Source organism: Dysidea avara, chromosome 9 (assembly GCF_963678975.1).
Source record: "Dysidea avara chromosome 9, odDysAvar1.4, whole genome shotgun sequence".
Lineage (NCBI taxonomy): Eukaryota > Metazoa > Porifera > Demospongiae > Dictyoceratida > Dysideidae > Dysidea > Dysidea avara.
In genome coordinates, this window is record NC_089280.1 from 27,719,825 (window position 1) to 27,743,675 (window position 23,851).

The 23,851-nt window shown below is 35.5% G+C and overlaps 1 protein-coding gene across 1 annotated transcript; it reads left to right on the forward strand.

Annotated features, from left to right (window-relative positions):
- Nucleotides 1-15,373: 15,373 nt before the first annotated feature.
- On the forward strand, nt 15,374-18,979 carry LOC136266817 (extracellular serine proteinase-like). Its single transcript, XM_066061841.1, has 6 exons — nt 15,374-15,788; nt 15,955-16,107; nt 16,163-16,288; nt 17,518-17,689; nt 17,837-18,242; nt 18,469-18,979. The coding sequence occupies exons 1-6, from the start codon at nt 15,501-15,503 to the stop codon at nt 18,839-18,841; spliced, it is 1,518 nt and encodes a 505-aa protein (XP_065917913.1). The 5' UTR covers nt 15,374-15,500; the 3' UTR covers nt 18,842-18,979.
- The last annotated feature ends 4,872 nt before the right edge of the window (nt 18,980-23,851 follow it).

Sequence of the window (23,851 nt, forward strand, 5' to 3'; positions counted from 1 at the left end):
TTTCCAATAGGTTAATGTATGGAGCGCGTATTATGTCATCATCAGCAGTAAATAACTGTCGCTATGGCGACATTTTCCCATTTGTACGGTCGGAATTGGATAGAGAAATTGAAGGGCTTTCTTTTATTGTATGGTGTGCTGTAGAAATTTTGTGAGTTAAAGGTTGTAAATTAGTGTTTTAGCTTGTAGTGTAAAATACATGTATTTTGTATTGGACAAAAAATGACAAGGAATGATGAGATTTTATGATCAGCCTGTTTTACCAAGTTAAGGTTTCAAAAAGGATATTAAACAGATATTAGATTTATTTAATGCATAATTCTTAATTTTTAAAGGTTTAACCCATTGTTTGAAAACTTTTAATGTTGACCACCTGAAAATGCTTGAGTTTACAAATCCCATACATATGTTTTGATATGGTCTAGAGTCACGGCACCGCGACTGGACATTTTGCTGCTAAAGTCACGGTGCAGTCACCCAGAATTCACACACTAGTTGTATGAAGGTAAGTTTTTGTTGAGTTTGAGGCGAGCTAGAGTTGGCAGGAGTCTAGTGTTCCCCGAATATTCGACTTTAGGGCACGCGCCTAGTATGCCGCGAGCATTCAACTTTAGGGGACGCGCCTAGTAGTATGCCCCGAGCATTCGAGTGCGTCTTGTACTTTAGGGTTAGGTAAGGGTTCACTGAGGTTTAGTTTCTTTTCAATTATACTGGTGTTATGTATAGACAGTCTAGGCTTCTTCGAGAATGACATATATAAGGTACAAACTAAGAGCGTAAGGTAGTTGGTACCGCAGTGATACAGTGGTAGAGGGCTGGCCTAGAGCATGGGACGTCCCGAGTTCGAGCCTCGCTCAGTTTAGCCAAAAAAAATTTTTTTTTCATTTTATTAGGTTTTTTGTCTAAGTTTTTTTATTTTTTTTTTATTCACGTGATTGCGGTGACTCTAGGCACACCCTTTAATTTTTAATTAATGTGTATAGAAAGGACAGAAACTCTTTTGGCGCATCCTTGGCAACAAATCAATCCCATCTTACCATCTTAGTGTAAACTCAACTATTGAAGAAATCTGGGTGTGCTTGCATCTGTCCAGTGGTCCACCCATCATTATTGGCTCTTTTTACTGTCCCCCTAATTCTGCAGTTTCAGTGCTAGATGATTTATCAGCAAGTTTATCATATATCAAGTCACACTATCCTCCTTCTAGGATAATACTAGGCGGGCTCAATACTAGGCAAAGATTTTAACTCTTCTGGTGTTGATTGGTCAAGCTGTTGCTTAACTGACTCTTATGTATCCACCTCTCTTAGAGAAAGACTAATCCAATTTTCAAATGACTTTCAACTTCAACAAGTTGTTACCTTTCCAACATGTAGGGCTAATGTATTGGATCTATGCTTTACCACACACCTATAGACCTGATCAGGGCCGCCCACAGGGGGGGGGGGGGGGGGGGAACTGGGGCATTTTGCCCCGGGCCCCAGTCTGAAAGGGGCCCCAGGAGGCCCCACGAAGGGCCCCTTGAATACCTGTTTAAAAGATCAATATACTCTAATAGAGCAGTCAGACCTAAATACTCTAATAGAGCAGTCACAGTATTCTTCAGAGAAGCAGTGTAGTAAGCTTATAGATAAGGAGATATGGTTGGTGAGGGGTAGGTATTGCATTGTTAGCAGGTCATGACCTTTTTTTTTTTTTTTTTGGTCTTCAACTTACAGCTTGGGTAAAGTTGTGATTCAGAATGGAAACCTCCTTGCTTCTGGGGCCCCACTTTAACTCTTTTGCCCTGGGCCCCTTAATTTCTCTGGGCGGCCCTGGACCTGATTCTCAACTGTATAATACATGAGAGTGTGGCTGACTTATCTGTGGAATACTTTTCTTTAAACCAAGGTGCACAAAGATCTGTTGAAGAAAAATGGAAATTTATCTAGCTATAATAGCTGCATTTTGAAAATTGTTGATGACCATGCATGCCCCATGTAAGTTATTAAGTGCTAGGTTACACCTCCCTTGGATGTCAGCTCCCTTAAAGAGATTAATTAAAAGAAAATAACATTTATAACAAAACAAAATGTTTTCATCATGTCTCGGACTGGCAGGAGTATAGAACATAAGAACACAAGTTAGAAACCTTACACGTCATCAACATAAAAATTACCTTTCAAATATCTTATCAAATTCTAATAACAGTAAACCTTTTTGAAGATACCTTAATACAAGAGTACAAGACAGTATAGGTATCGGGAACATTGAAAACCCAAGGTTGCAACACTGTTACTGATCCTCATGATAAGGCAGAACTTCTTAACAAGCATTTTCAGTCTGTCTTTACAACTCAAGACCCAGATTGCATTCCAGACAAAGCTCCATCCCCATACACATCAATTCCTGGCATATAAATAACTACACAAGGTGTATACAACTTGTTGTATAATTGTAAAATTTGCAAATCTCTTGGACCAGATGGTATACATGCACATTTTTTAAAGGCTACGGCAACTGAAATTGCACTTGTTTATCTCACCTGTTTCAATAATTTTTATCAGATGAAATTTTGCCATCAACTTGGAAGCAAGCCTTAAGCTTACGTGAGTCCCATTTTCATAAAACTGATCCAAAGAACTACCATCCTGTATCACTAACACGTATTGTGTGCAAAATATGGAACATATCATATGCAGTCAAATGATGCACCATTTGGAAGCAAACAATATCCTTGCTGAAAATCAGTTTGGTTTTTGATCTAATCATTCTTGTGAGTCTCAATTAGCTACTTATTGCTATCGATGACTTTGCCAAAACAGTAGATCAGAAACTCCAAGTGGATGTAGGCATTGTAGATTTTTAAAAGTCTTTGACAAGGTATCACACCCCAGACTATTACACAAATTGAACCATTATGGGATCCAAGGGAAAATGTTAAACTGGCCGACAGCATTTTTATCTGACCGAATGCAACAAGTAATAGTAAATGGCTCACTGTCCTCCCATTGTAATGTAACGTCAGGTGTACCCCAAGGCTCTGTCTTGGACCCGGCTCTGTTTTTAGTTTATATCAATGACATTGTTACAGATATTCAACGCCAAATTAGACTGTTTGCTGATGACTGCCTTATCTATAGAACTATTCATTCTCATGAAGATCATGTAATTTTACAACAAGACTTGAACACCTTAACAGAATGGGCAGACAGATGGAAAATGATGTTCAACGTTTCAAAATGTATAGTATAATGCAAATCAGTACAGCTCTTCACAAAAGCATTTTTGTCTACAGAATGAATGGCAACCCACTAAGTCTTGTTACAGAACACAGATACCTTGAGACACTGATTACCAACCAACTACTAGGGTTTCTGCAACATAATCTACAAGGCTGCTCAAGAACACTTAAGGAACATAGCTACAAACAACTCATTTTACCTACTGTAAAATACTGCTCAGCTATTTGGGACCCCCACCATCAGAATGCTATCCACCAACTAGAAATGATTCAACACTGTGCTGCAAGATTTGTGTTAAATAGACCTTGGAGAAGAAACAATCAAGACAGTATATCACAGATGTTAATGAACTTGAAATGGCCTTCCCTTCAAGATCGAAAAAAACATTCTCTCCTTTTACTTTATAAAATAGTAACAAATCACCTCAAAGTCCCGTTAAATTACCTACCCTACCAATCATACTCTATAGTACCCGATCTCAACACCCTCTTAAAGTATCGCCACTATCTAGTATCCACTAACATATGTGGCCGGATTTGACAAAACCAGGCTTCCACACACATCCAATTGTTTGACTTTAACTGCTTGTAACTTGACCACACAGTAAGCTATTGATCTACAACTTTTACACAATTGTGTCATTGCATAAGATATGCCATCACAGGTCAAATTTGATTTGAAAGTGATAGCATGCTCCCACATTAAATCACGATCTATTAAAGTCACAAATCTGGATGTGTGTGGAAGCCTGGTTGTCAACTCCAGTCACATACATCATTATTCCTTTTTCCCAAGAACTATCTCTCAATGGAGCAATCTCCCCATTAGCAACATTACTGGCTTGACTCTTGAACAATTTAAAGAATCCTTATCATCTACTTTACTATTAAATTTATAATTGCGTATTTGTACATTAGCATGTTACCCTTAATTAAATACAGGGCTTTGCTAACTATTGCTAATAATAAGTAATAATGTTTGTACTGAGATATTAACACTCCATGAATCCTATAACATTACAAGTAGAAGGAAAATTTTAAGGAATCGACTCACAGGCTTATGTCTTTTTTCCTGTAATAATAATAAACATAGAAAGATAAAGTAGCTAGTGAAACAAGCTATAGGGAATATAGCTAGCTATAGCTGCAACAAGAAAGATTGTCTATTCCTGAAAACATACTAATGGACATTATAATTCCTAGCCTAGTTGAGTGTTCACAACTTTAATCAATTTTCCTTCTACTTGTTTGTTTACTTGTTATAATGACTACTATAAACCCACACATAAAAAAAGAATGGCATTGGACATGCCATAAAATTAATTTTGTGTCTAAACACACACCCTAACAATCAGTTAGTGAAAAGTGGCCATTACTCTTCATTTTCAGCTTGAAAATTGTGTGTTGTGTATGGCATATGTGTACATAAAATGAATTTGAATATTTTGTGCTTTATGCAATACGCAATTTTCAAACATACACTGTATGACCAATATATATATATATACACAGTCCATGATGTGGGTATTGCACTGCGGTTGGCAAAAAGGCACATCTCAGCTCAGGACAGCAGTGAAAAATCAAACCTGTGGCATCGGTTAGTCCGTTAGTCAGTCAACACAAAATTCTGTTAAATACGGGCTTGGCTATGTCTGCCAAGGTAAGGTGTATGAGGTTGTTTTGAGTGATATTGGCTAGAAAAGCCTAAGCCTCCATGATCCCTAATTATACAGTACTACCATACTATGTGATAACGACGTGGCTTAGTTAACAAGGTCCTTATGCAGCTGACTACTTGCATATAGCTATAATTTATGAATGAGTAATTACCAACAAATAAATAGGATCAGTGCTGGGCCATGCATGCTTTATTGGACATGACAACTGCTAACTTAAAATGCTTGCCACTCAGGAGATTTCAGGCTGTATTGCATTGAGTAGATGCATGAATGAAGCATTAAAAGTTGGCTTACATCTGTTAACTGTTCAACATCATTAATTTTTGAATTGCTAACACATATACATTATTTATAATATATAGCTGTACATTTATACATACAGTTTAAGAAATAATAATCAATAATGTATACACAGGCTGCATTGAATGTCCTTGACTCCATAGCTGAGAACAATAGAGTAACTGAGATCTGACTAAGGAATTATATAGGTTTTCATAAAGGATATTGTTTGTCCTAACAGTACGACGGAGAAGTCCCAGGCTTTTGCTGCAATGATCTTATGTATATGCATGTGCTCTGACCATTGGAGGTTGCCAGTAAGTGTATACATTTATAGGGCAATGAAAGTCATATTATTTACTATGAATCATCTTGCAAAACTCAACTTGAGTGGCTACAATTGCTACCACTAATGTATACATATGAACTCAATGACTTACGTATAGTGTTTCTAGTAAAGTGCCTTAATGCAGCCATCTGGTCATTTTAACATCATCCATTAGCATATAAAATAATTTGCTACAAGATCTGGAAACTCCTGAACTGAAGTTAGTTCATTCCAAACTGCATACATCAGCACTTCTATTTCAGCAGAATTGTCAGACTGTGGAACTATCTACCTGTAAATGACACATCTCTTTCAGTTCACAAACTTAAGCAACATTTTCTACCTCCAGGAAGAATTCTTAATCAACTTTAATTCTAATTTACCCTGCACCTTTTGTACTGTCTGTCCTTATTATCAATGTCAAATTTCAACTAGCTTCCACACTTTTAACACATGTTATTAACTCTGATCCATGACTCACTTGTAACTCACTCATGCACACACTGTATGCATATCTTAAGTAGTTTAATTTGTTTCTCAGGCTGCAGGACCGTTGACCTTTAGGTTGTGAAGTTTTAATAAATAAACGTTGTATATATGTACTGAGGGTAAATGAATATAGCTATATATGACAAAATAATTATTATACCATTATGTACAGGAATACTGGAGGCTTTTACTATAGCATTCTATTTCCTAAAACAGAAAGAAACTTACAGACCATGATCATGGTGTTCCCTTTTGTGCTTATATGTTGTTTACTCTGTAAATAAAAGTTAACATCATTGACCATTATGGGAAGTAAAGGGGGACAATGGGTCACGTGCACCATGCAGCGTTACTATTTATAGCTATGCATGTGCGCACTCAACTCAAGGCACAGACGAAAGTATTGGAGTCGCAGATTCTGTCCAGCTCTATCAGTTGAATAGCAGCCCATCATATGTGTACATGTGTGTGTAGCATATCATTTACAAGTCAACAAATTGGTTGTTCCCACTTGTGGTATAGTGCACCAAGGCATGTACTTGAGTACATGAAAATTTGCCACATTTTTTGCATAATTGTCAGTACATGCACCAAACATATATGGATATAATTAAAATGTACCCTAAAACACTCTATAAATTTAATTAATTTCTAAGGCTTCCTAATAGTGGCTCTGCGAGTTGCCCATACATTTATAGCTATAGGACATCAAGGTTTTTATGATATTCTATAAAAAACCTATTAATAGTTATGAACTTTTGCTACCCCTGATTGAAGTGGGCAAGTATCAGGCATGATTACTCTACCAAAAATTAATTAAAATTCTTAAAATTTACACTGATTGATGGTGTGAATTAATTAGAATTTGGCCTATTTTCAGTGATTTTCAATTTTTTTTATTTCTGCTTCCAACTATAAACAGATATTGCAAAATCTGCTTTATAAGAAATTTAGTCCCACCTGTTATGCACACATTGGTATCAATAAAATTTCTATTAGTAATTATCTGTGGGAGGAGAAACGTTTTTACGAAATTTCCTAAAATGGATGTTTTCTCTTGCAAAGTATTTATCGTAGACAAATTTTACAATTTGCTCTGGTAGATGTGTTGAGGTTTTGACTAGTTACCCATGGATATCAAGATTTTGAAGATTTGAAGTAATACCAAAAGGCAGATACAAAAAATCCAAACTGTAGTAAAATCCAATTAGCGTCCATTTAAAACTAGTTTCCATAGCAACCAACACTTCAGAGGGTAGAGTTACTTGAGGTACTTGTATGGTAAAATTTCTAGATGACAAGCTTAATTGATTACGTTGTTACAGCACAAAATGTAAAAATCACATTTTACTCAAGTACATGCCTTGGTGCACTATATACAATATAAGTATGCTTGTTTGGGTTGATGTAGCAGCCATTGTATGAGTTATGTCAAAGTAGTAATTAGTTTTGCACATGTTCATTGATGACTACAAAATAGAACATAATTTCATGATATTTGACCTATTGATGATGAATGGAGGGTATATTTGTACCAATATGCAAGGTACATGGCTAGTTAGTCAGCTGTTGACATGGCAAGCATGTACTAGACTTCAATAGCTAGTCCATGTCATAGCTAGTGTGATGATCATGATTTTGGTGTGACGGTCAGTAATAATCCCAAATGCTCTATGATCCATGTCATATCTGCCTTGTGCTCAAACATTATAAAAAAAGATCACAAAATCAATCCAGTGGTTAATTAATATGCATTAATGACTAGCCAGTGTAGCCTGCATGATTTTATAGTTATATCACAGCAGGAGCAGGATATATCTTTTTATTACTATGAGGCTGAGCTGAGGACAAGTGTCAGTAACTAATTACAAGGTATTCTAGTACTGAACTGGTTTATATCCAACACAGTTCTGCAGCTGCAGTAAATTTTTTGAAATATGGCATTTTTTATATTACCAAATATAGACTATAGTCTAGCTTGTTACACAAGATTTTGCTCATTTTGTTCTAATAAGTCCTGTACTTTGAATTTTGTAATGTAAGAATTTTCATGTTTTGTTCTGGCCTCAATTTTATGAACATGTAGACTTGCCATAGCATAACAATGTTCAGTATCTCTTAACGTAGGCCTTGCATGATGACCTCGTGTATGGTCACATATACTTTAGATCTCTTTTTTCCACAATACAAAACACAGTACAATTAGTCCATTAATCATATAATTTGGTTATACAAATTTATGTAAGAGACAAAGGTATATCAGTGTGCGGCTAGTATATAGCTATACTCTGAAATGCAGGAAGTTGGCACACAATAGATCTGCATCCACTTTATGCTACATACACATGCAGTATACTATCACTACTATACTGTCTTCGGTCATGATCCATGCTGCATGAATCAGTTGATATCAGTTGCAAGCCAATAAATACCCAAGCTTTGTATAACAGAGAAAGAAGATCAAAGGAGAATATACATTTTCAATGTACATAGAAATCCACTATCAACATACTGGTAGTTGAAATCTTATGAAATACAAGTCAGTTATGATCCATATAATATTATAAACATAGTACATGATCTCTAACCATTTATACACTCTAAATGCCTTTAAAATTTGCACATTCCTCCAAATAGCTATAGTAACAAACATGTGCATCACAGGATTAATTGAGCACATGTGTAGACCAGCCAAAACACAAACAAACAGTGCTATGTAATATTTCCACCACAAACGCAACTCATTTTCAGATACAATTACAGACAACCAGATTCAGTAGCTATATACTCATGCTTTCATTGCAATGAAATCATAAAAACTACCTTGATCCTGTTAAATGGATTTTTAATCGTAATAGTGGACTGTAAAAAATTATCTACACAGCTATCCAAAAGCACACAAAACTCCTTTTTATTTAAGGCTTAACACCTTAATTGAGAGGCATTTATGATGAAACACTGAAGAGAACATATTTGAGTAAAGTTGTTGGACATACTGTAATAGATTTAATTATAAAATGCACACATACTGTAGCTACATAATTTTTTTGCTATATTTTGACTTTGGTGCATGCAGACTACTATTACCTATAAAACTATAGCCCGATCACCTTTCACATATGCAACTAACTTAGTCACTTAAAACCAGCCCTTTGACCACTTTTTTAACCCCATGCCAGTGTTTGATGTCTCGGTAACTATATTTGATAGTGGCAGTGCATGTAACAAAGTGCATCTGTACATGTAACTATTAGTCATAGTCAGTCATCATCAATCTTATAGTAGCTATCATGCAAGAAAATTTTGCATGATTAAAAAGTATCAACAACGTATTAATGTGTGTATTTATAGCTGTAACTATAGCTAAATAATGTGCAGATCGTGTACCATACAAAACTGTTTATAACCCGTAAATTGATAAAAACAACACATACAGACTGGCTATGGTCACAGTAAACACATCTTTAGGTAGAGGAAGACTTTGGCAAGGGAAACTCAGTGGGCTTTACAAAATGTCTCTTTTCTTCATAGTGTTTCAGCAATCTATCCCACATTCCATCATATCTGAGAAGCATTTCATTTCCTATTGTAGAAATAAGATCTTGCATGTGATGATGTGTAGTTTGTATACACATGTAGTTACTGGAGTGTGGACATACCATGATTACTTGGTATCTACTATAAATGAGTATTTGTTACTCTGTAACAGTACATGGTACTTCCCTCAGAGTGTATGTCTGTGGCAGTTACTCCCCAGGGTGTTAAATATAAACATGAGAACTCTTTCAAAGTGGAAGTGGTTACTCTTCATTGTTATAGTCGCATAAGGTATTAAATCTGTTGCAATTAATAGATATAACATTATACAAATTATTTCAAGTAATATATAACCACTTAATCATACTATTATAGACATTAATTTATTTCATTTTGGCTTGTGCATTGCCATGGTTACATGAACAGTTGGGTGATGTGAGAAGTAACACCAAATATTCTGCATTAAATTGACACTCTTTGTGTGACCCATTCCTATACTCCCCGCTTCTTTGAAAAATTATTAAATTTAAAGCTAAAAAATCTGCAATGTTTATGTAATGGAGCATGTAGCTACTGCATGTTCGTCAATCAATGATCATGCAATTATGAAAAATAATTTTTTCTTTAATTGAATCCCTACACAACGTGGAAGATATAAATGTCATTTCTGTACATTTCCAGCAAACATACATTTCCTTGATATTTCATGAAGTTCAAGCAAAATTTCCCTTGACATTTCGTGAAGCCAATTTCCATGCACAACGTTTCCTGTTAGCAAGACTGATGGCATTTTCAGGGTAGAATGACATTTTGTCAAACTTCTTATTTATTTCCATGAAAACTCATGATAAAAGATTTTATTTTTCATATATCATATATGATTCTATTTTATGCGTAATGACTAGCAGAATATTATATCTTAAATCTTTTGTAAAAAAAATTGTGCAAGAAATTTTACAAATTATGGTACAACACAAGAAATATTAAAATTTCATATAAATATTTCTTAATTGCATTCAGTCTTGGTGGCGCACTGTACATAAATTCAGAAGTATGAAGTGCATATATACTAATGGTGTGCTACTTGCAGTCGTCTCTTCTAAAGTATATATATCATACTAAGTGACTGCATTGCAGGGAACATGCCATTCTATCCTACATCAAAGTAAAATTGTAGGAGGATATGATATAGTTAAACTCCAGGAATAGAAGTTAGATCAGATTCCTTAATATGAAGAGCACCTTCAGTTGGATCAAAGGAAACATAAAGCCATATATAATGTAAAACTGCAATCACAGCAAAATTGAAACCATACAAAACTTTACTAGTCTGTAGTTCTTTATGTAATCAAAATGCTTCAAAGGGTTACTAACATGATATCTACACCTCAATTTAGAAATTGTCATGTTGTTTATGATGTCAAATGCTTCAAAGTATAGGATAGAAGCTAGCTAAACTCCACACCTACACTTGTAGGATATCTGTTATGCATTACCTTGGTTTTGCATTTCATCTCAGCCTCTGGTTGATAACAATGATATCCTACTTGGTGTGACCATAGGAAGTGTCTAGTACATACTGTTGGAGGTGCAAAATTGAATACTCTTCTATCTAAGACTGTTTCTCGTTAAAAAAACTATGTAATCAAAACTAAAACTATTGTTATTTATTCACTATTTATAGTAGTGACATTTACCACTCTGCATTTACTGTGCATAATATCAAGAGTTAATAATAGTAACTCCTGCAGTGGCTAAAAAAACTATATTTTTACAACTAGCCAAATCTGAGAGTGGGAGGTTTGTTACACATGTAAACAAAATTTGCATTTATGATTGATGTATATACATATTGTACTCTATTATTATTGTTGTGATTGTCTAAATAGCTAAAGTAGTGAAGAGAGAACTTGTGTAGTGAAGTGTCAGTGAATGGGAAAGGCCTAGAGGGGCTGGGGCATATATACTGTCCCAGGAATTTTTTGAAATGTAGCTGTGATGAGATTGAATCTGGAAGCAATTTGACTAAAATCTGGATGTTTTAAGGAAATGGTGAATCGAAAGGATAAAAAGAACTACCTATATTATATAGAGGCAGCTTAGTTACAGGATTTAAAAGTAATTTTTTAGAATAAACTATTGTTTAACTAGCTAGATTTTAGAGCAATTGTGGACTGTAATAAAAGTAACTATGACTGTAGGCTGAATTTGTAAGGCATTTTTCTTATCAAATAGTGGAGTGGAGAAATTTTTTGAAAAATAGCTATCTCAAGATAGGATCTTGAGATACTTTTAACCAAATCCCTGTAAAAGAGATTTAAGTTGCACACAAGTGCACATAATGTAACTTTGAGATTATACTTTTCTGTGGTACAGTTTGCTATTTTAGCCTGACTTTTACAACTAGCCCAATCACCATTTACAACTAGCCAAAAGTCACTTACAACTAGCTTTTTGGCCACAACTAGCCCCCCCTTTTAGCCCCTGATTACTCTTGATGATATGTTGCTTGCTTTCCTTTACTAATTGCAAATGTGATGTGTAAATATCAACTCCAAGATATAGCCTAGGGAAATGTCTGATTTTGTAGGAAAACAGGACTTACAAGTGGCTAAGCAAATTCCATGTACTCATTCTGTCTTGACATTATCACTCCAACTGCACATCAACTTTATTGATTATATTAAGATCTCTATAGCTATATAACAGATTTTAGTTTTCCATTCTATTTGGAAATGTGATGCATTAGGTCAAGGACACATCATGTAAATTTTATACATGCAGTTATGAAACTTCGGCATTATGGTGAATTTTGCAAGTATAAAGCTTAATTGCTTGAGATCAGCAACATACGGAAAAAGGCATATGTAGTATGAATGTTGTTATATATGATTGTGTGTCTTGATATAGACATTTTATGGTTGCATGCTTATAATACTACTTTCATGACATCATAGTAATAATCTAGTCACCATAGTTACATAGAGTTTAAAGAAGGCATTTTGTGACTTCACATTAAAAGAAACAGTATAAGTGTTTTGCTAAGTACAGTAGCTACATCTTAGAACTTACTTATAGATCTTAGGAAGTGATAAATGACTGTAATCATTGTGAATTTTATTGCTAGGTGAAAAGAGCTGTTCTCACACCCTCTCTCAACCTTCTTAATAAGGTTAGGCTGAATATATGTACAGCTTCTCTTTACATGCTTTATACAGTGTCATGCATGCAATTCACCTTTAGAGCTGTAACTTAAAAGATTAGGTCAAGGACACACAATATAAATTTACTTTACTGAATTCACCAAAGTTTTGTGTTACCAAAGTATGTACGTACTAGACATTTCCTATAGTCACGCAATGAAATATTACCTTTGGTGCAAAATGTCACGTGTCCTGAACTGGTGAATTAGAAGACATGCATTTCGGTACCATATGCATATTGTCCCTCATCTGTATTGTGTTTAGGAAATGTGTTGGAACCATACATATGACATTTCTTGATATTTTGTACATAGACACAGAAATTTTGAATTAATGGAATGTTCCCTGTGGTCACCTATGAAAGTATAATATGTATACTTCAGGGGGAACATCATACTGGTTACTGCAAGCAGTACACCATTAGTATGAACCAGGTTTGTAGTAATTGTATTTGTAATTGTACTTAATTTATTTTCAAGTAATTGCTCACCTAGCATAAAATTAATAGTAATTGTAATTGTAATTAGCTGTTCAGTCAATAATCATTATGTAATTCAATGCAAGTAATCAAAGTTACGCTAATTATAACAGTACTACCCCATGACTTGACTAGTGTCTATATATGTACACAATGATTTCTGACAATGCTCCTCATACACCTACAGTAGAAGAAACAAGTGGAAAAGAAGTAGAATCAGTAGCACCCCCAACTAAAAAAAGAAATTGTTTGGCTGATACCTCAAACACAGTGGATGGTTTTTAGAAGGTTCAATAGTAGAGAAAGAATTTAAAGCATATCTAGATGACACAGATTTTACAAAGGATGAAAACTCTTTAAATTTTTGGAAGATAAAAGCAAATAAATACCCCATTTTAAGTACAATAGCAAAGAATATGCTGGGAGTTCCAGCAACATCTACACCAATTGAGCGTGCATTCAGCCATAGTGGCAATATTCTCAGGCCAAATAGATGTAGACTATTACCAAAAAAATGGAACAGTTAATATACATGTACCTAAAGATTAATGCTGGAGAATTGTACGTTATTGTTGTACCCCAATGTACAGTAGTAATTGAAAAGTAATTGTAATTGTTAATCATTATTTTACATACTGAAGTAATTGTAATTGTAATCGTTAGATTGGCTTAAAAAGTAATTGTAATTGTACTGATTACTTTTGGTTGGTAATTACTGACAACAAGCCTGGTATGAACTATGTACTTTTGTATTTATGTACAGTGTGCACACCACCTAGCTATATGAATACAAGAAATATCAAGAAATATCTATAATACGTACATGAAATTTAATCGTTTTCTTTGTTTTATTTTAATTTGCTAAATAATTTTGCAAAAATATTGAGATATACTCTAATAGATCAACTAGTCATTGTACATAAATAGTAGTTTTCATTCAGTTTGAATCATGAAAATACTTTTACACAAAACATAGGGAAAAAAGTGACATCTCTGGACCAAAAATCAGTGTGGAAATGTACAGAAATTAAATGTCAGTGTTGAATTTTACTATATCATACCTGGAGTAAATCAGTATATTGCAAATGTCACATGTTGTGACGTTTCCTAAAACATTGAAAATTTCACGTGTCTGGACATTTCCTCTGCCAAAAAAATTGACATGTTGTTAGATTTCCTGCACATGTATGTATTCAGAAATTTGACATTTACATGAGATTTCCTAAGTCAAGGACACATGTCATGTAGTGAGATTTCCTAACCTAAGCAAATTTTCACTCATTTTAGTCCAAGATTTTCATTCCCAACTGCTGTCATACCAGACTGGAAATGCAATATATATGGTACATTATATAGACTCCATTATAGGCCAAGGACACGCCATGTAAATTTCAAGAACATTTCCTACAGTAACAGGAAATGTGATAACCCAACCCCCAATAAAATATAGTATCTTGGTAATATAGGTTTCTTATACATTTTACAAGCTCTATTGCCATGTAGGAAATGTCCATAAATGTCATGTGTACGTGTCCTAACCTGGTAGAGAGGATAATGCACATTGCCACCATACTGTCCCCTGTGTTAAGGAAATGTGATGACACATGACAATTTACTGACATTTCCTAGACAGGAAATTTGCATTTTGACACCACCTATCTTGAATGCAGGAAATGTCAAGCAATTGCTGAACATTTGATCTTTCCTGTGTTTCAGAAATGTCACTAAATGGCTATCCTGCATTAGGAAATGTCATGGAAACTTCACTCTATACTACTTCAGGAAATGTCAATGAAATGTGAATTTCATGTACACCGAAAGTGTATTTCTGTACATTTATGGGAATTTCCGAATACCTGAAATGCAGCTATTCTTCCTGTGAAAAAATTTATCAAGAATTTTTTATGAAAATAAAGTGAATTACAGAGTATGGTAAGAAATTTGACAAAATCTCATCTACCCTAATGTCAGGAAATGTCATCAGTCCTTCTAAAAGGAAATGTTGTGCATGGAAATTGACTTCATGAATTGTCAAGGAAATGTACACATGTGTACGCTGGAAATGTACAGAAATGACATTTAGCTATATCTTCCTGTGTATATATCACCTTTGTGCAGGAATTCAAAGAAAATAATTATAGCAGGATACAAAAACTGCCCTGATATAATTTTGTTTACAGAATTCTTATAACAAATTCACCTCATTTGTTATAAAAGCAACAACACTTGTAGTAGAACAGTAGAACAAAGTTGAATATCAAAGAGATAACAAGAAACAGTCAAAATGATGTTTAAATATCAGCTACAGAAGATCCTACTAGTAGCTGTTACTATGATCATGATCACTTCAGCAATGAAATGTGACAAGTTGATACCTACCAGTAGTTCAGTGGGGAATAGTGGAACTACATCAGCTACTATACTGGAGACTGGTCGATACGTAGTCACTACCATTCTTTACACCAGATCACGCAAAATTCAGTCTCTCATTGAAAGACTAAATGGAGCAAGTAACATTCAGTACTCAGATGAATCATTTACAGCCACATTTTTTCCTAAAGATCTGAAAAAGGTACGTATGCTGTACTGATGTAGGAAAGGTATAGTGTCACAATAACTACAATTGTATTTGTACAATATTACTATATAGCTCCGCACATACATGGTCACACACACACACACACGCACACACAAGAAACCTTGCCAAGCATTATTTGCATATGTGGTAATGGTCACAGCTATGTCGCAGTGACCGGGTCGAGTCTATCAAGATGATTGAACTGATAGACAAGTCTTACAAATGTCAGAAGATGATCAAAGGTGGAAAAGGATCTGTCATTCCATCCAGCTACATTGTGATGATGAAGGGAAACTCCAGCATGTCTGAAATGGTGAGTGAATGTGCATAGCATCGTATTCAATGTTATGTTATATTATTGCTGTAAGATGCCAACCATTTCCAGTGAAACAAATGATATTGACAGTTCTGTGATGATTGGTGATGTTAAAGAATTTCACTCTTCACATCTTCATGGGGCCATAGTAAAAATGAATCATGATGGAGTTGACATGGTATGTAGGTAGTAACAGAATACTTAATTTAACTGTACGTATGTTTATATACTTACATGTGTGCGTGGGTGTGTGCACACATTTGCGTGTGTACATGTGCCGCATGCGTGCGCATGCATTTAGCATGTGCATGTACATATTAATTATTCACCAAAGCCACTTTTTCACTACCGATCCGATACCTATAGTGGAGATACATTTGAGGACGGAAATGGCGAATACCGATACTTTGCCCCACTTGCATTTCTCATAGCTTACTAAAAAGGGCTAATCCCATCAACTGCAGTTTGCAGTGGCTATATACATCAATTAGCTACACGAAGATAATAGTTTATGGCTTCAGTGAATCTTATTTTGTGACTTAGCTACTTCAGTTTCCACTGTACTAAGGCCACTCCAAATAAATTCTCTGTTTCCCGTCTTGGACTCAGGAATATTTGCATGCAGGCGGGCGGTCCATTTCCATTATTTCATTATAAGCTGTTGCTGAGGGGCACCTGCCTGCCCATTGAACCCTGGGCATGCTGTAGGTTCTGTGTAGGTTCTTTTCTGTAGGTTATAATTAATTTTTCAAATATTTTGTTAGCATTCTATAGAGATGTGTGGGAGGAAGGGAGTGCCACTAGGGCCGGAGTAAAAAAAAATTTTATAAGATTGGCTAGCTTTTCAAGCCATTATTTGCCTGGCACAGCCAAAAAGGCTGCATAAAAGCATGCTTAAGCTTGTTCCTTCCTTTGTAAGTTGCAAAAACAACACAAACGTGAAGTTTGTGCTGACTTGATAGCACTGTTGACACGTGAGCTGACACTGTTTCAAGATAGCTTTTACTGAACCTATCAGTATGCAAGAATAACCGGAAAATAATGGAAGAATACAGAATAATGGAATATTTAGAGCTGGCAGTAGCTAACCAGATGCGGGCGGTGGACGGGAAACAGAGAATTTATTTGGAGTGGCTAATAATGCTAGTAGCTGGCTTCTTTTAAAGAATTCATGGCTTATATCAACTTTTGCTCAACTCCGTTCAATGCGCTATGTATGCTGCCATCTTGATAAGTAATTAAATTACGTCATTTAAAGTATCGGTTGGTATCGGGCATTTATAGCTTTACCGATACAAGTCCGATACCGCCAAAATAGGGCCGATACCGATACTAATATCGGTATCGGTGCATCACTAGTACATATGTGTATATGACTTCACTGTCATGCTGGCGATATCTTGTCAGATGTGTCAACAGTCAGAAGTGGAATACATTGAAGAAGATCAGATAGTACAAGCAACAAGACAAACTTCACAGTGGCATTTAGATAGGATTGGTGAGCGTAATTACCCACTGAATGGACTGTATGGCCCCGACAATGATGGAGCAGGAGTTGACATCTATATCTTAGACACAGGTTAGCTGATGTCTAACTTACGCTAACAAACATCTACATACTATATGTACCCTGCATGAGTTTTCCAATATTTCTTGATTCCCCTTAATTAAATTAGTACATACATAAATATAATTTTTACACATAAAATTGCAATTGCTTCCACAGGCATCAGATTTGATCATCAGGAGTTTCAAGGAAGAGCTAAATATGATAACTATGATCCCACTGATGAAGACACTGGCAGTAATCGACAAGGAAAAGATTGTAACAGTCATGGAACTCATGTTGCTGCTTTAGCGGTTGGAAAGACTTTTGGTGCTGCTAGGGGAGCTACAGTGTACAGCACTCGTGTGCTGAGGTGTAATGGAATGGGCCCAGTTAGTAGGGTTGTTCGTGGAATAAACCATGTTATTAATGTCAAAGAAAGAAACAGAAGCAGGAGGATTATCATTAATATGTCATTAGGAGGAACAGGAGTGAGTCAAACACAACTGGATGCAGTCAAAGCTGCTACAAATGCGGGAATACTTGTGGTGGTCTCTGCCGGCAATAATTTCACTGACGCATGCAGGTAAATTGAAAAAGTACGATATTTAGTTTCAGTATATATATATATCAGTTTTAAAATACAGTATGTATGACATGCATGTGACCAACTGATCATGAGCTGGTATTTTTTACACCTAAAGAGAATATCCGATTGGTTAGGTCCACATAATTGATTTAGATTATAATTCAATCACTGCATTAGACCTAGATAACATTAATATGATGTATGCATTATCCCAATTCCACAGTCAGACACCTGCTGCATCACCTGATGCTATAACAGTAGGAGGAACACGTCGAGGTGACAAACTTTATAAAACAGGAGATAAAACTGGAACAAACTATGGAAAATGTGTAGACGTATTTGCCCCAGGACAGGATATAAGGAGTGCAGGATGTACCAGTCGTACTGCCGTGGTTACTTTCAGTGGTACATCAATGGCCACTCCACTTGTGAGTGGAGCAGCAGCCATTTATTGGAACCGTAACAAAGAGGCTGGACCACAAGAACTAAAAAGAACCGTTATAAATTATGGTACTGCTAACAGGATTAGTTTCAATGAGATTAAGTCATCAAAGCAAAGAAGGGAAACACCAAACTGCCTCCTGTTTATTGATTGATTCAGATGACTTTGTATTTATGCAATAATTGTTTATTATATACATACAAACAAATCAGGAGCATTGTGTAGTCTACACACCACATTTTTTATTATCATTACAGCATTCATTACATCATCTGAATTATGTGACCAGATCTCTAAGAACCCAACATATTTATATTCACATGTGGAGGATTGTCAGATGTATTTATGCAAGTGTGGTGGTAAAGGTCTTGCAAATCTATATCTGGCAAATACCAGACTGCAGATACTGGCAAATACCAGACTGCAGATACTCCAATATAGCGGTAAAGTACTCTGATACAATAATCAGCTATTCTAATATTAATGCTTATTATATAACCTGTCTTTCATCCAGAACAGCTTCATCCATATTAAGCACCTCTAAAATGATTACCATAACATTCAGCTTTCTGAGCTTTGGCTTGTTTTTTCTTAACTAGTTTGGAAACATTCCTAACAGTTTATTGTTTCATTAATGTACTCAAATGGTGTGTGGGTATGGGTGCGTGCGTGCGTGCGTGCGTGCGTGCGTGCGTGCGTGCGTGCGTGCGTGCGTGCGTGCGTGTGTGATATTGGATCAAAGCGAGTTTATGGCTGGCTTTGGGTGGCTATTTAAAATACGATTTTTTTACGCAGCTAAGCTGTAAAAAGGATGGTTCCTGGTGAAAACATAAAGGTAGCTGCCAAGGAAATGATGTTAATTACAATCAGTTTTTAATGGTTAAAAGCCTGAATGGAATTAAGCCATTTCTGGGTCACCATCTATGATTTTAAAACTTTTTCACCCAGGCTTTTGATAACCGCACCCTTTTTACAGCTCAGTTGTTTTTGCAAAAATATAATATCACCAAGACCTACTGTACTTTATATGGTCACTATATGATGAAGCCATAAAGTACATGCACTTAAAAATTATACTGTATACGTTTTGGGATCTGCTTGACATGTCCAGAGGATGTCACCATAACTGCTGAGTTTGGGACCAACTTAGTCATAATTTAATTTTATTAGGGTCATGAAGTGCATCCCTTAGCTAATATCCATATTTGGTGCCTAGGTGTACATGTGTTGCCTGCTGTTACTGCTTGATCTTTGTAGGCCTTTGTAGGAGGTGATCTTTTAGGTGGTGTGACCATGAAAATTTACCAATTACCAGTAATGGATGTCAACCCAGAAGGTGTCAAAAATTTATTAGATAATCAAGTAAACAAAGTATCAGGTCCAGATCAGATTTTATCTCGATTTTTAAAATCATTCGCAAATTATATTACACCATCCCTTGTGTTAATCTTCAAAGCTTCTTTACATCAAACTTAAGGTCAACTGAATGGAAGCATGCTATCATACTGCCTGTGTTTAAGAAGGGAGACCATAAATTGCCACCAACTACTTCCCAATATCCTTAACCTCCATCTGTTGTAAACTCTTAGAGCACATCATCTATTTTTCCATCAACTCTCATTTGGAGAAATGTCAACTTATTCGGGAAGAGCAACACTGTTTCCAGAAAAAGAAGTCCTGTGAAACACAACTTATTCACACCATTCATGAATTTGCACCATTACTCAACAACAGTGGGGAAGTTAATAGATGCACTATTTCTCAATTTCAGCAAAGCCTTTGATAAAGTCCCACTTGTAAGACTTCTTCAAAAACTTGAATGTTACAGAATATGCCCACACCTTGATGATTGGATAAAAGATTTAGTGAACATAGGCAACAGCAAGTGGTTTTGAATGGCATATCTAGTGAACAGTGTGAGGTCATCTCGGGTGTACTACAAGGTACAGTATTGGTGTGAACTCTCAAATACGACTATATGCTACTTTTTAGACAAATTCACACAATTTAGGATTGTTTAGCATTGCAGAGAGACCTTGATGCCATAGTGAAATGGAGTGAAGACTGGCAAATGTTTTTCAATTTTAGCAAGTGAGCACACCTCAAGATTACTAACAGGATGCAAACAACTGATTCAACATACCTTATGAAACAACATGAAATCCATCGATCCAAAAATGCCACTTACCTAGGTGTTATTATTGACGAACATCTCAATTGGGCAAACCATATTCAACATGCTGTCTGTAAAGAAAACCCTGCCAATGTTTTCTTATGACGAAACATCTCCTCCTGCCCTCTGCAGATCAAGAAAATGTGTTATTTAGTAATGGTACATTCCATCTTGGAATATGTGTCAATCGTTTGGTCTGCACACACAAACAGCAATATACACAAGTTAGAGATGGTCCAGCGTAGGGCTGGAGTTGGACCAGTTTCAACTGTCATCAAAACTGGTATTTACCTAAATATCACTATACTAACAACTGGTATATATACAACCCAGCATCAATGGGTCTGTGGTGTTAATACTACAAAATAACAATAAGGTACTGTGTTCCACCACTGAGTAACTTTAAATCTAAAAGAAGCATTGAGTGTATAAGAAAGATGACATCTGGGTGGCTGAGCAAATAACTGTGTCTAGTTTGAGTAGGGACCCGCCGATTATGCTCATAAGTTTACCTATTATGCTATGCTGCACTGCTCAAAAATTCACCTATTATGCTTAAATTAATGCTCAATATCTACCTATTATGCTCGATTATGCTCAATGTTCATACCTTAGTTCATATGCTTTGCTACTAGTTTAACACTGTATAGAAAACAAATGAGTGGCTGGAGCATAAATAATAAATTCCTGCTGCATATGTAAGAGAAAAGATCAATATACTCGTCAGTTTGATGATTGTTCTATTAGAGTTACTGACTGCTCTATTAGAGTATATCGATCTTATTTTGCAATTGTCATTTTCCAGCAAGAATTTATACTATCGTACAAATATTTAACCTATTATGCTGGCATTATGCTCAATGCTTTTAGGTACCTATTATGCTCAAAATTATGCCAGCATAATCGGCGGGTCCCTAAGTTTGAGTGACATATTGATGTTGTCATCCAAATTTTATGGGTGGATCGAACTAACGGAGTATGTTGTGTCTGAAAATACTGATGGTACATTGTGAACAATATTGAAGTTTTATTCATTAATGAATTTCTGAGCCAATTTCCTTGTCAAGGAACTGATGCATGGTGTGGCCAACAGGGTTGCACATACAATGCCAAAGCGCTGCAGAGAATGTTTCACTTTTCAAGTTGGAAACTTGGTGTGTGCTCACTATAACATCACATACTGGGAAGTAACTCCTGTCCACACATATGGACTCCACTGTAGGCCTAAAAGCATTAAGCATTGATACCTATGCCTTTTGCTGTTTGTAGTAAACACTTCTTTTTTACTCTGTGTATACTAAAATAAATACATTGTAATCTTACATATATACCAATGTTAGAATATAATACTTAGTAAACTAGTATCTTTGCATGTTATTATAGTACATCATATATTTACATTGTGGTCCTTATAGTACTGTGACTCAAAATAGCAAATCAAAATAAAATGGCATATGAAACATCCAACTGGATGGACAAAAATGCATGCATGTACGTAACAAGTGTGAGACTAACTATTTTATAATTTTGGGCTCTGTAAAAAAGACACTTTAAATTATATACAAGCTAGAGATTAAGCTTAACTTGATCTACTATGCTGTGACACTTATGTCCAACTTTGTGATTTTTGCAGGGCTCCATTTATATACATAGCCCTGTTGATAGAGCATACACCTGTACAGTCATTTTCAATTTTGGATAAATGAGGGTTTGGTTAAATGAGTGTCGGATAACTGAGAGCCTACAGTAATAAGACCATACATCCACTTATAATGGCATGGTCAGTCTGGGGTCCCTAACATATATGTTAACATAATTATGCTAACATGTGCATGACCTTATAATAACTGTGTAAACATGATCTCATGCATCAAAAAAATCACCTCATTATATATAGTGACCTTTTTAAGGCCGGGTAAACTTGATTAATTGCTTCTCATCCCTGCCCGCATCCTTTTTACCCCACCACCTCTAATTTCATAGTTGCTGTTATCAATATATGCACATATATTTTGATGCTAAGAAAGCTGACCATCATTTTTCAGCACAGCATATCTCACCTGTACCTCAGAAATGGAGGTAAATTGTAAGAAGCACTAGTTCTTAAAAGGCTTTAACTAACCTTTATATATAGTAATAGACAGCTTAATTTGGACTATTTTCTTTAATAACAAAAAATGAAAAATGACCTGCCGCCCACATGGAGACTGAATTTTTGTGGATGAGAAGCAAGTAATCAAGTTTGCCTGGTCTAAGTAGATCATACATATATATGTAGCCACACATGCCACACATCTCTCATTATCATGTAATTATTAAGACTGTCTAAGATATTTTAGTTCCATGCATGCATTTGAATCTAGTTAACAGAGAATCTACTATAAAGCTACTTTGAGCCAAATTGTAAAAAGTACAGCACCAGTATATACTTGATTTTTATGCTAACACCAACAGATACATACCACAGAATAGTTGTATTGTATATTGTAATGTTTTACTCCACAGAAGCCTCCATATGGAGTATATAGTACAACAATGATCATATAAAGTTAGCTAAAATTAATAATGTTGCTTATAAATAAATTAATGTTGGGTGATTCAACAGCACTGCTGGTAGGGACCCGCCGATTATGCTGGCATAATTATGGGCATAATAGGTGTCTGAAAGCATTGAGCATAATGCTAGCATAATAGGTAGAATATTTGTGTAATAGTATGAATTCTTACTTATAAAAATAGCTATCACAGAAACATCGATATACTCTAATAGAACAGTCAGTAATTCTAATAGAACAATCACATAGCTGACTGTTCTATTAGAGTATATCGATCTTTTCTGTGATATGCATTTTGACAAGTAGGTTTGTGCTTCAGCCACTTATTATTTCTCCATAAACTGGAAATTATTAGCAGAGCATGAGAACTGAGGCATAAATAATTTGGCATAATTTGAGCATAATAGGTAAGTTTTGAGCATAAACTTAAGCATAA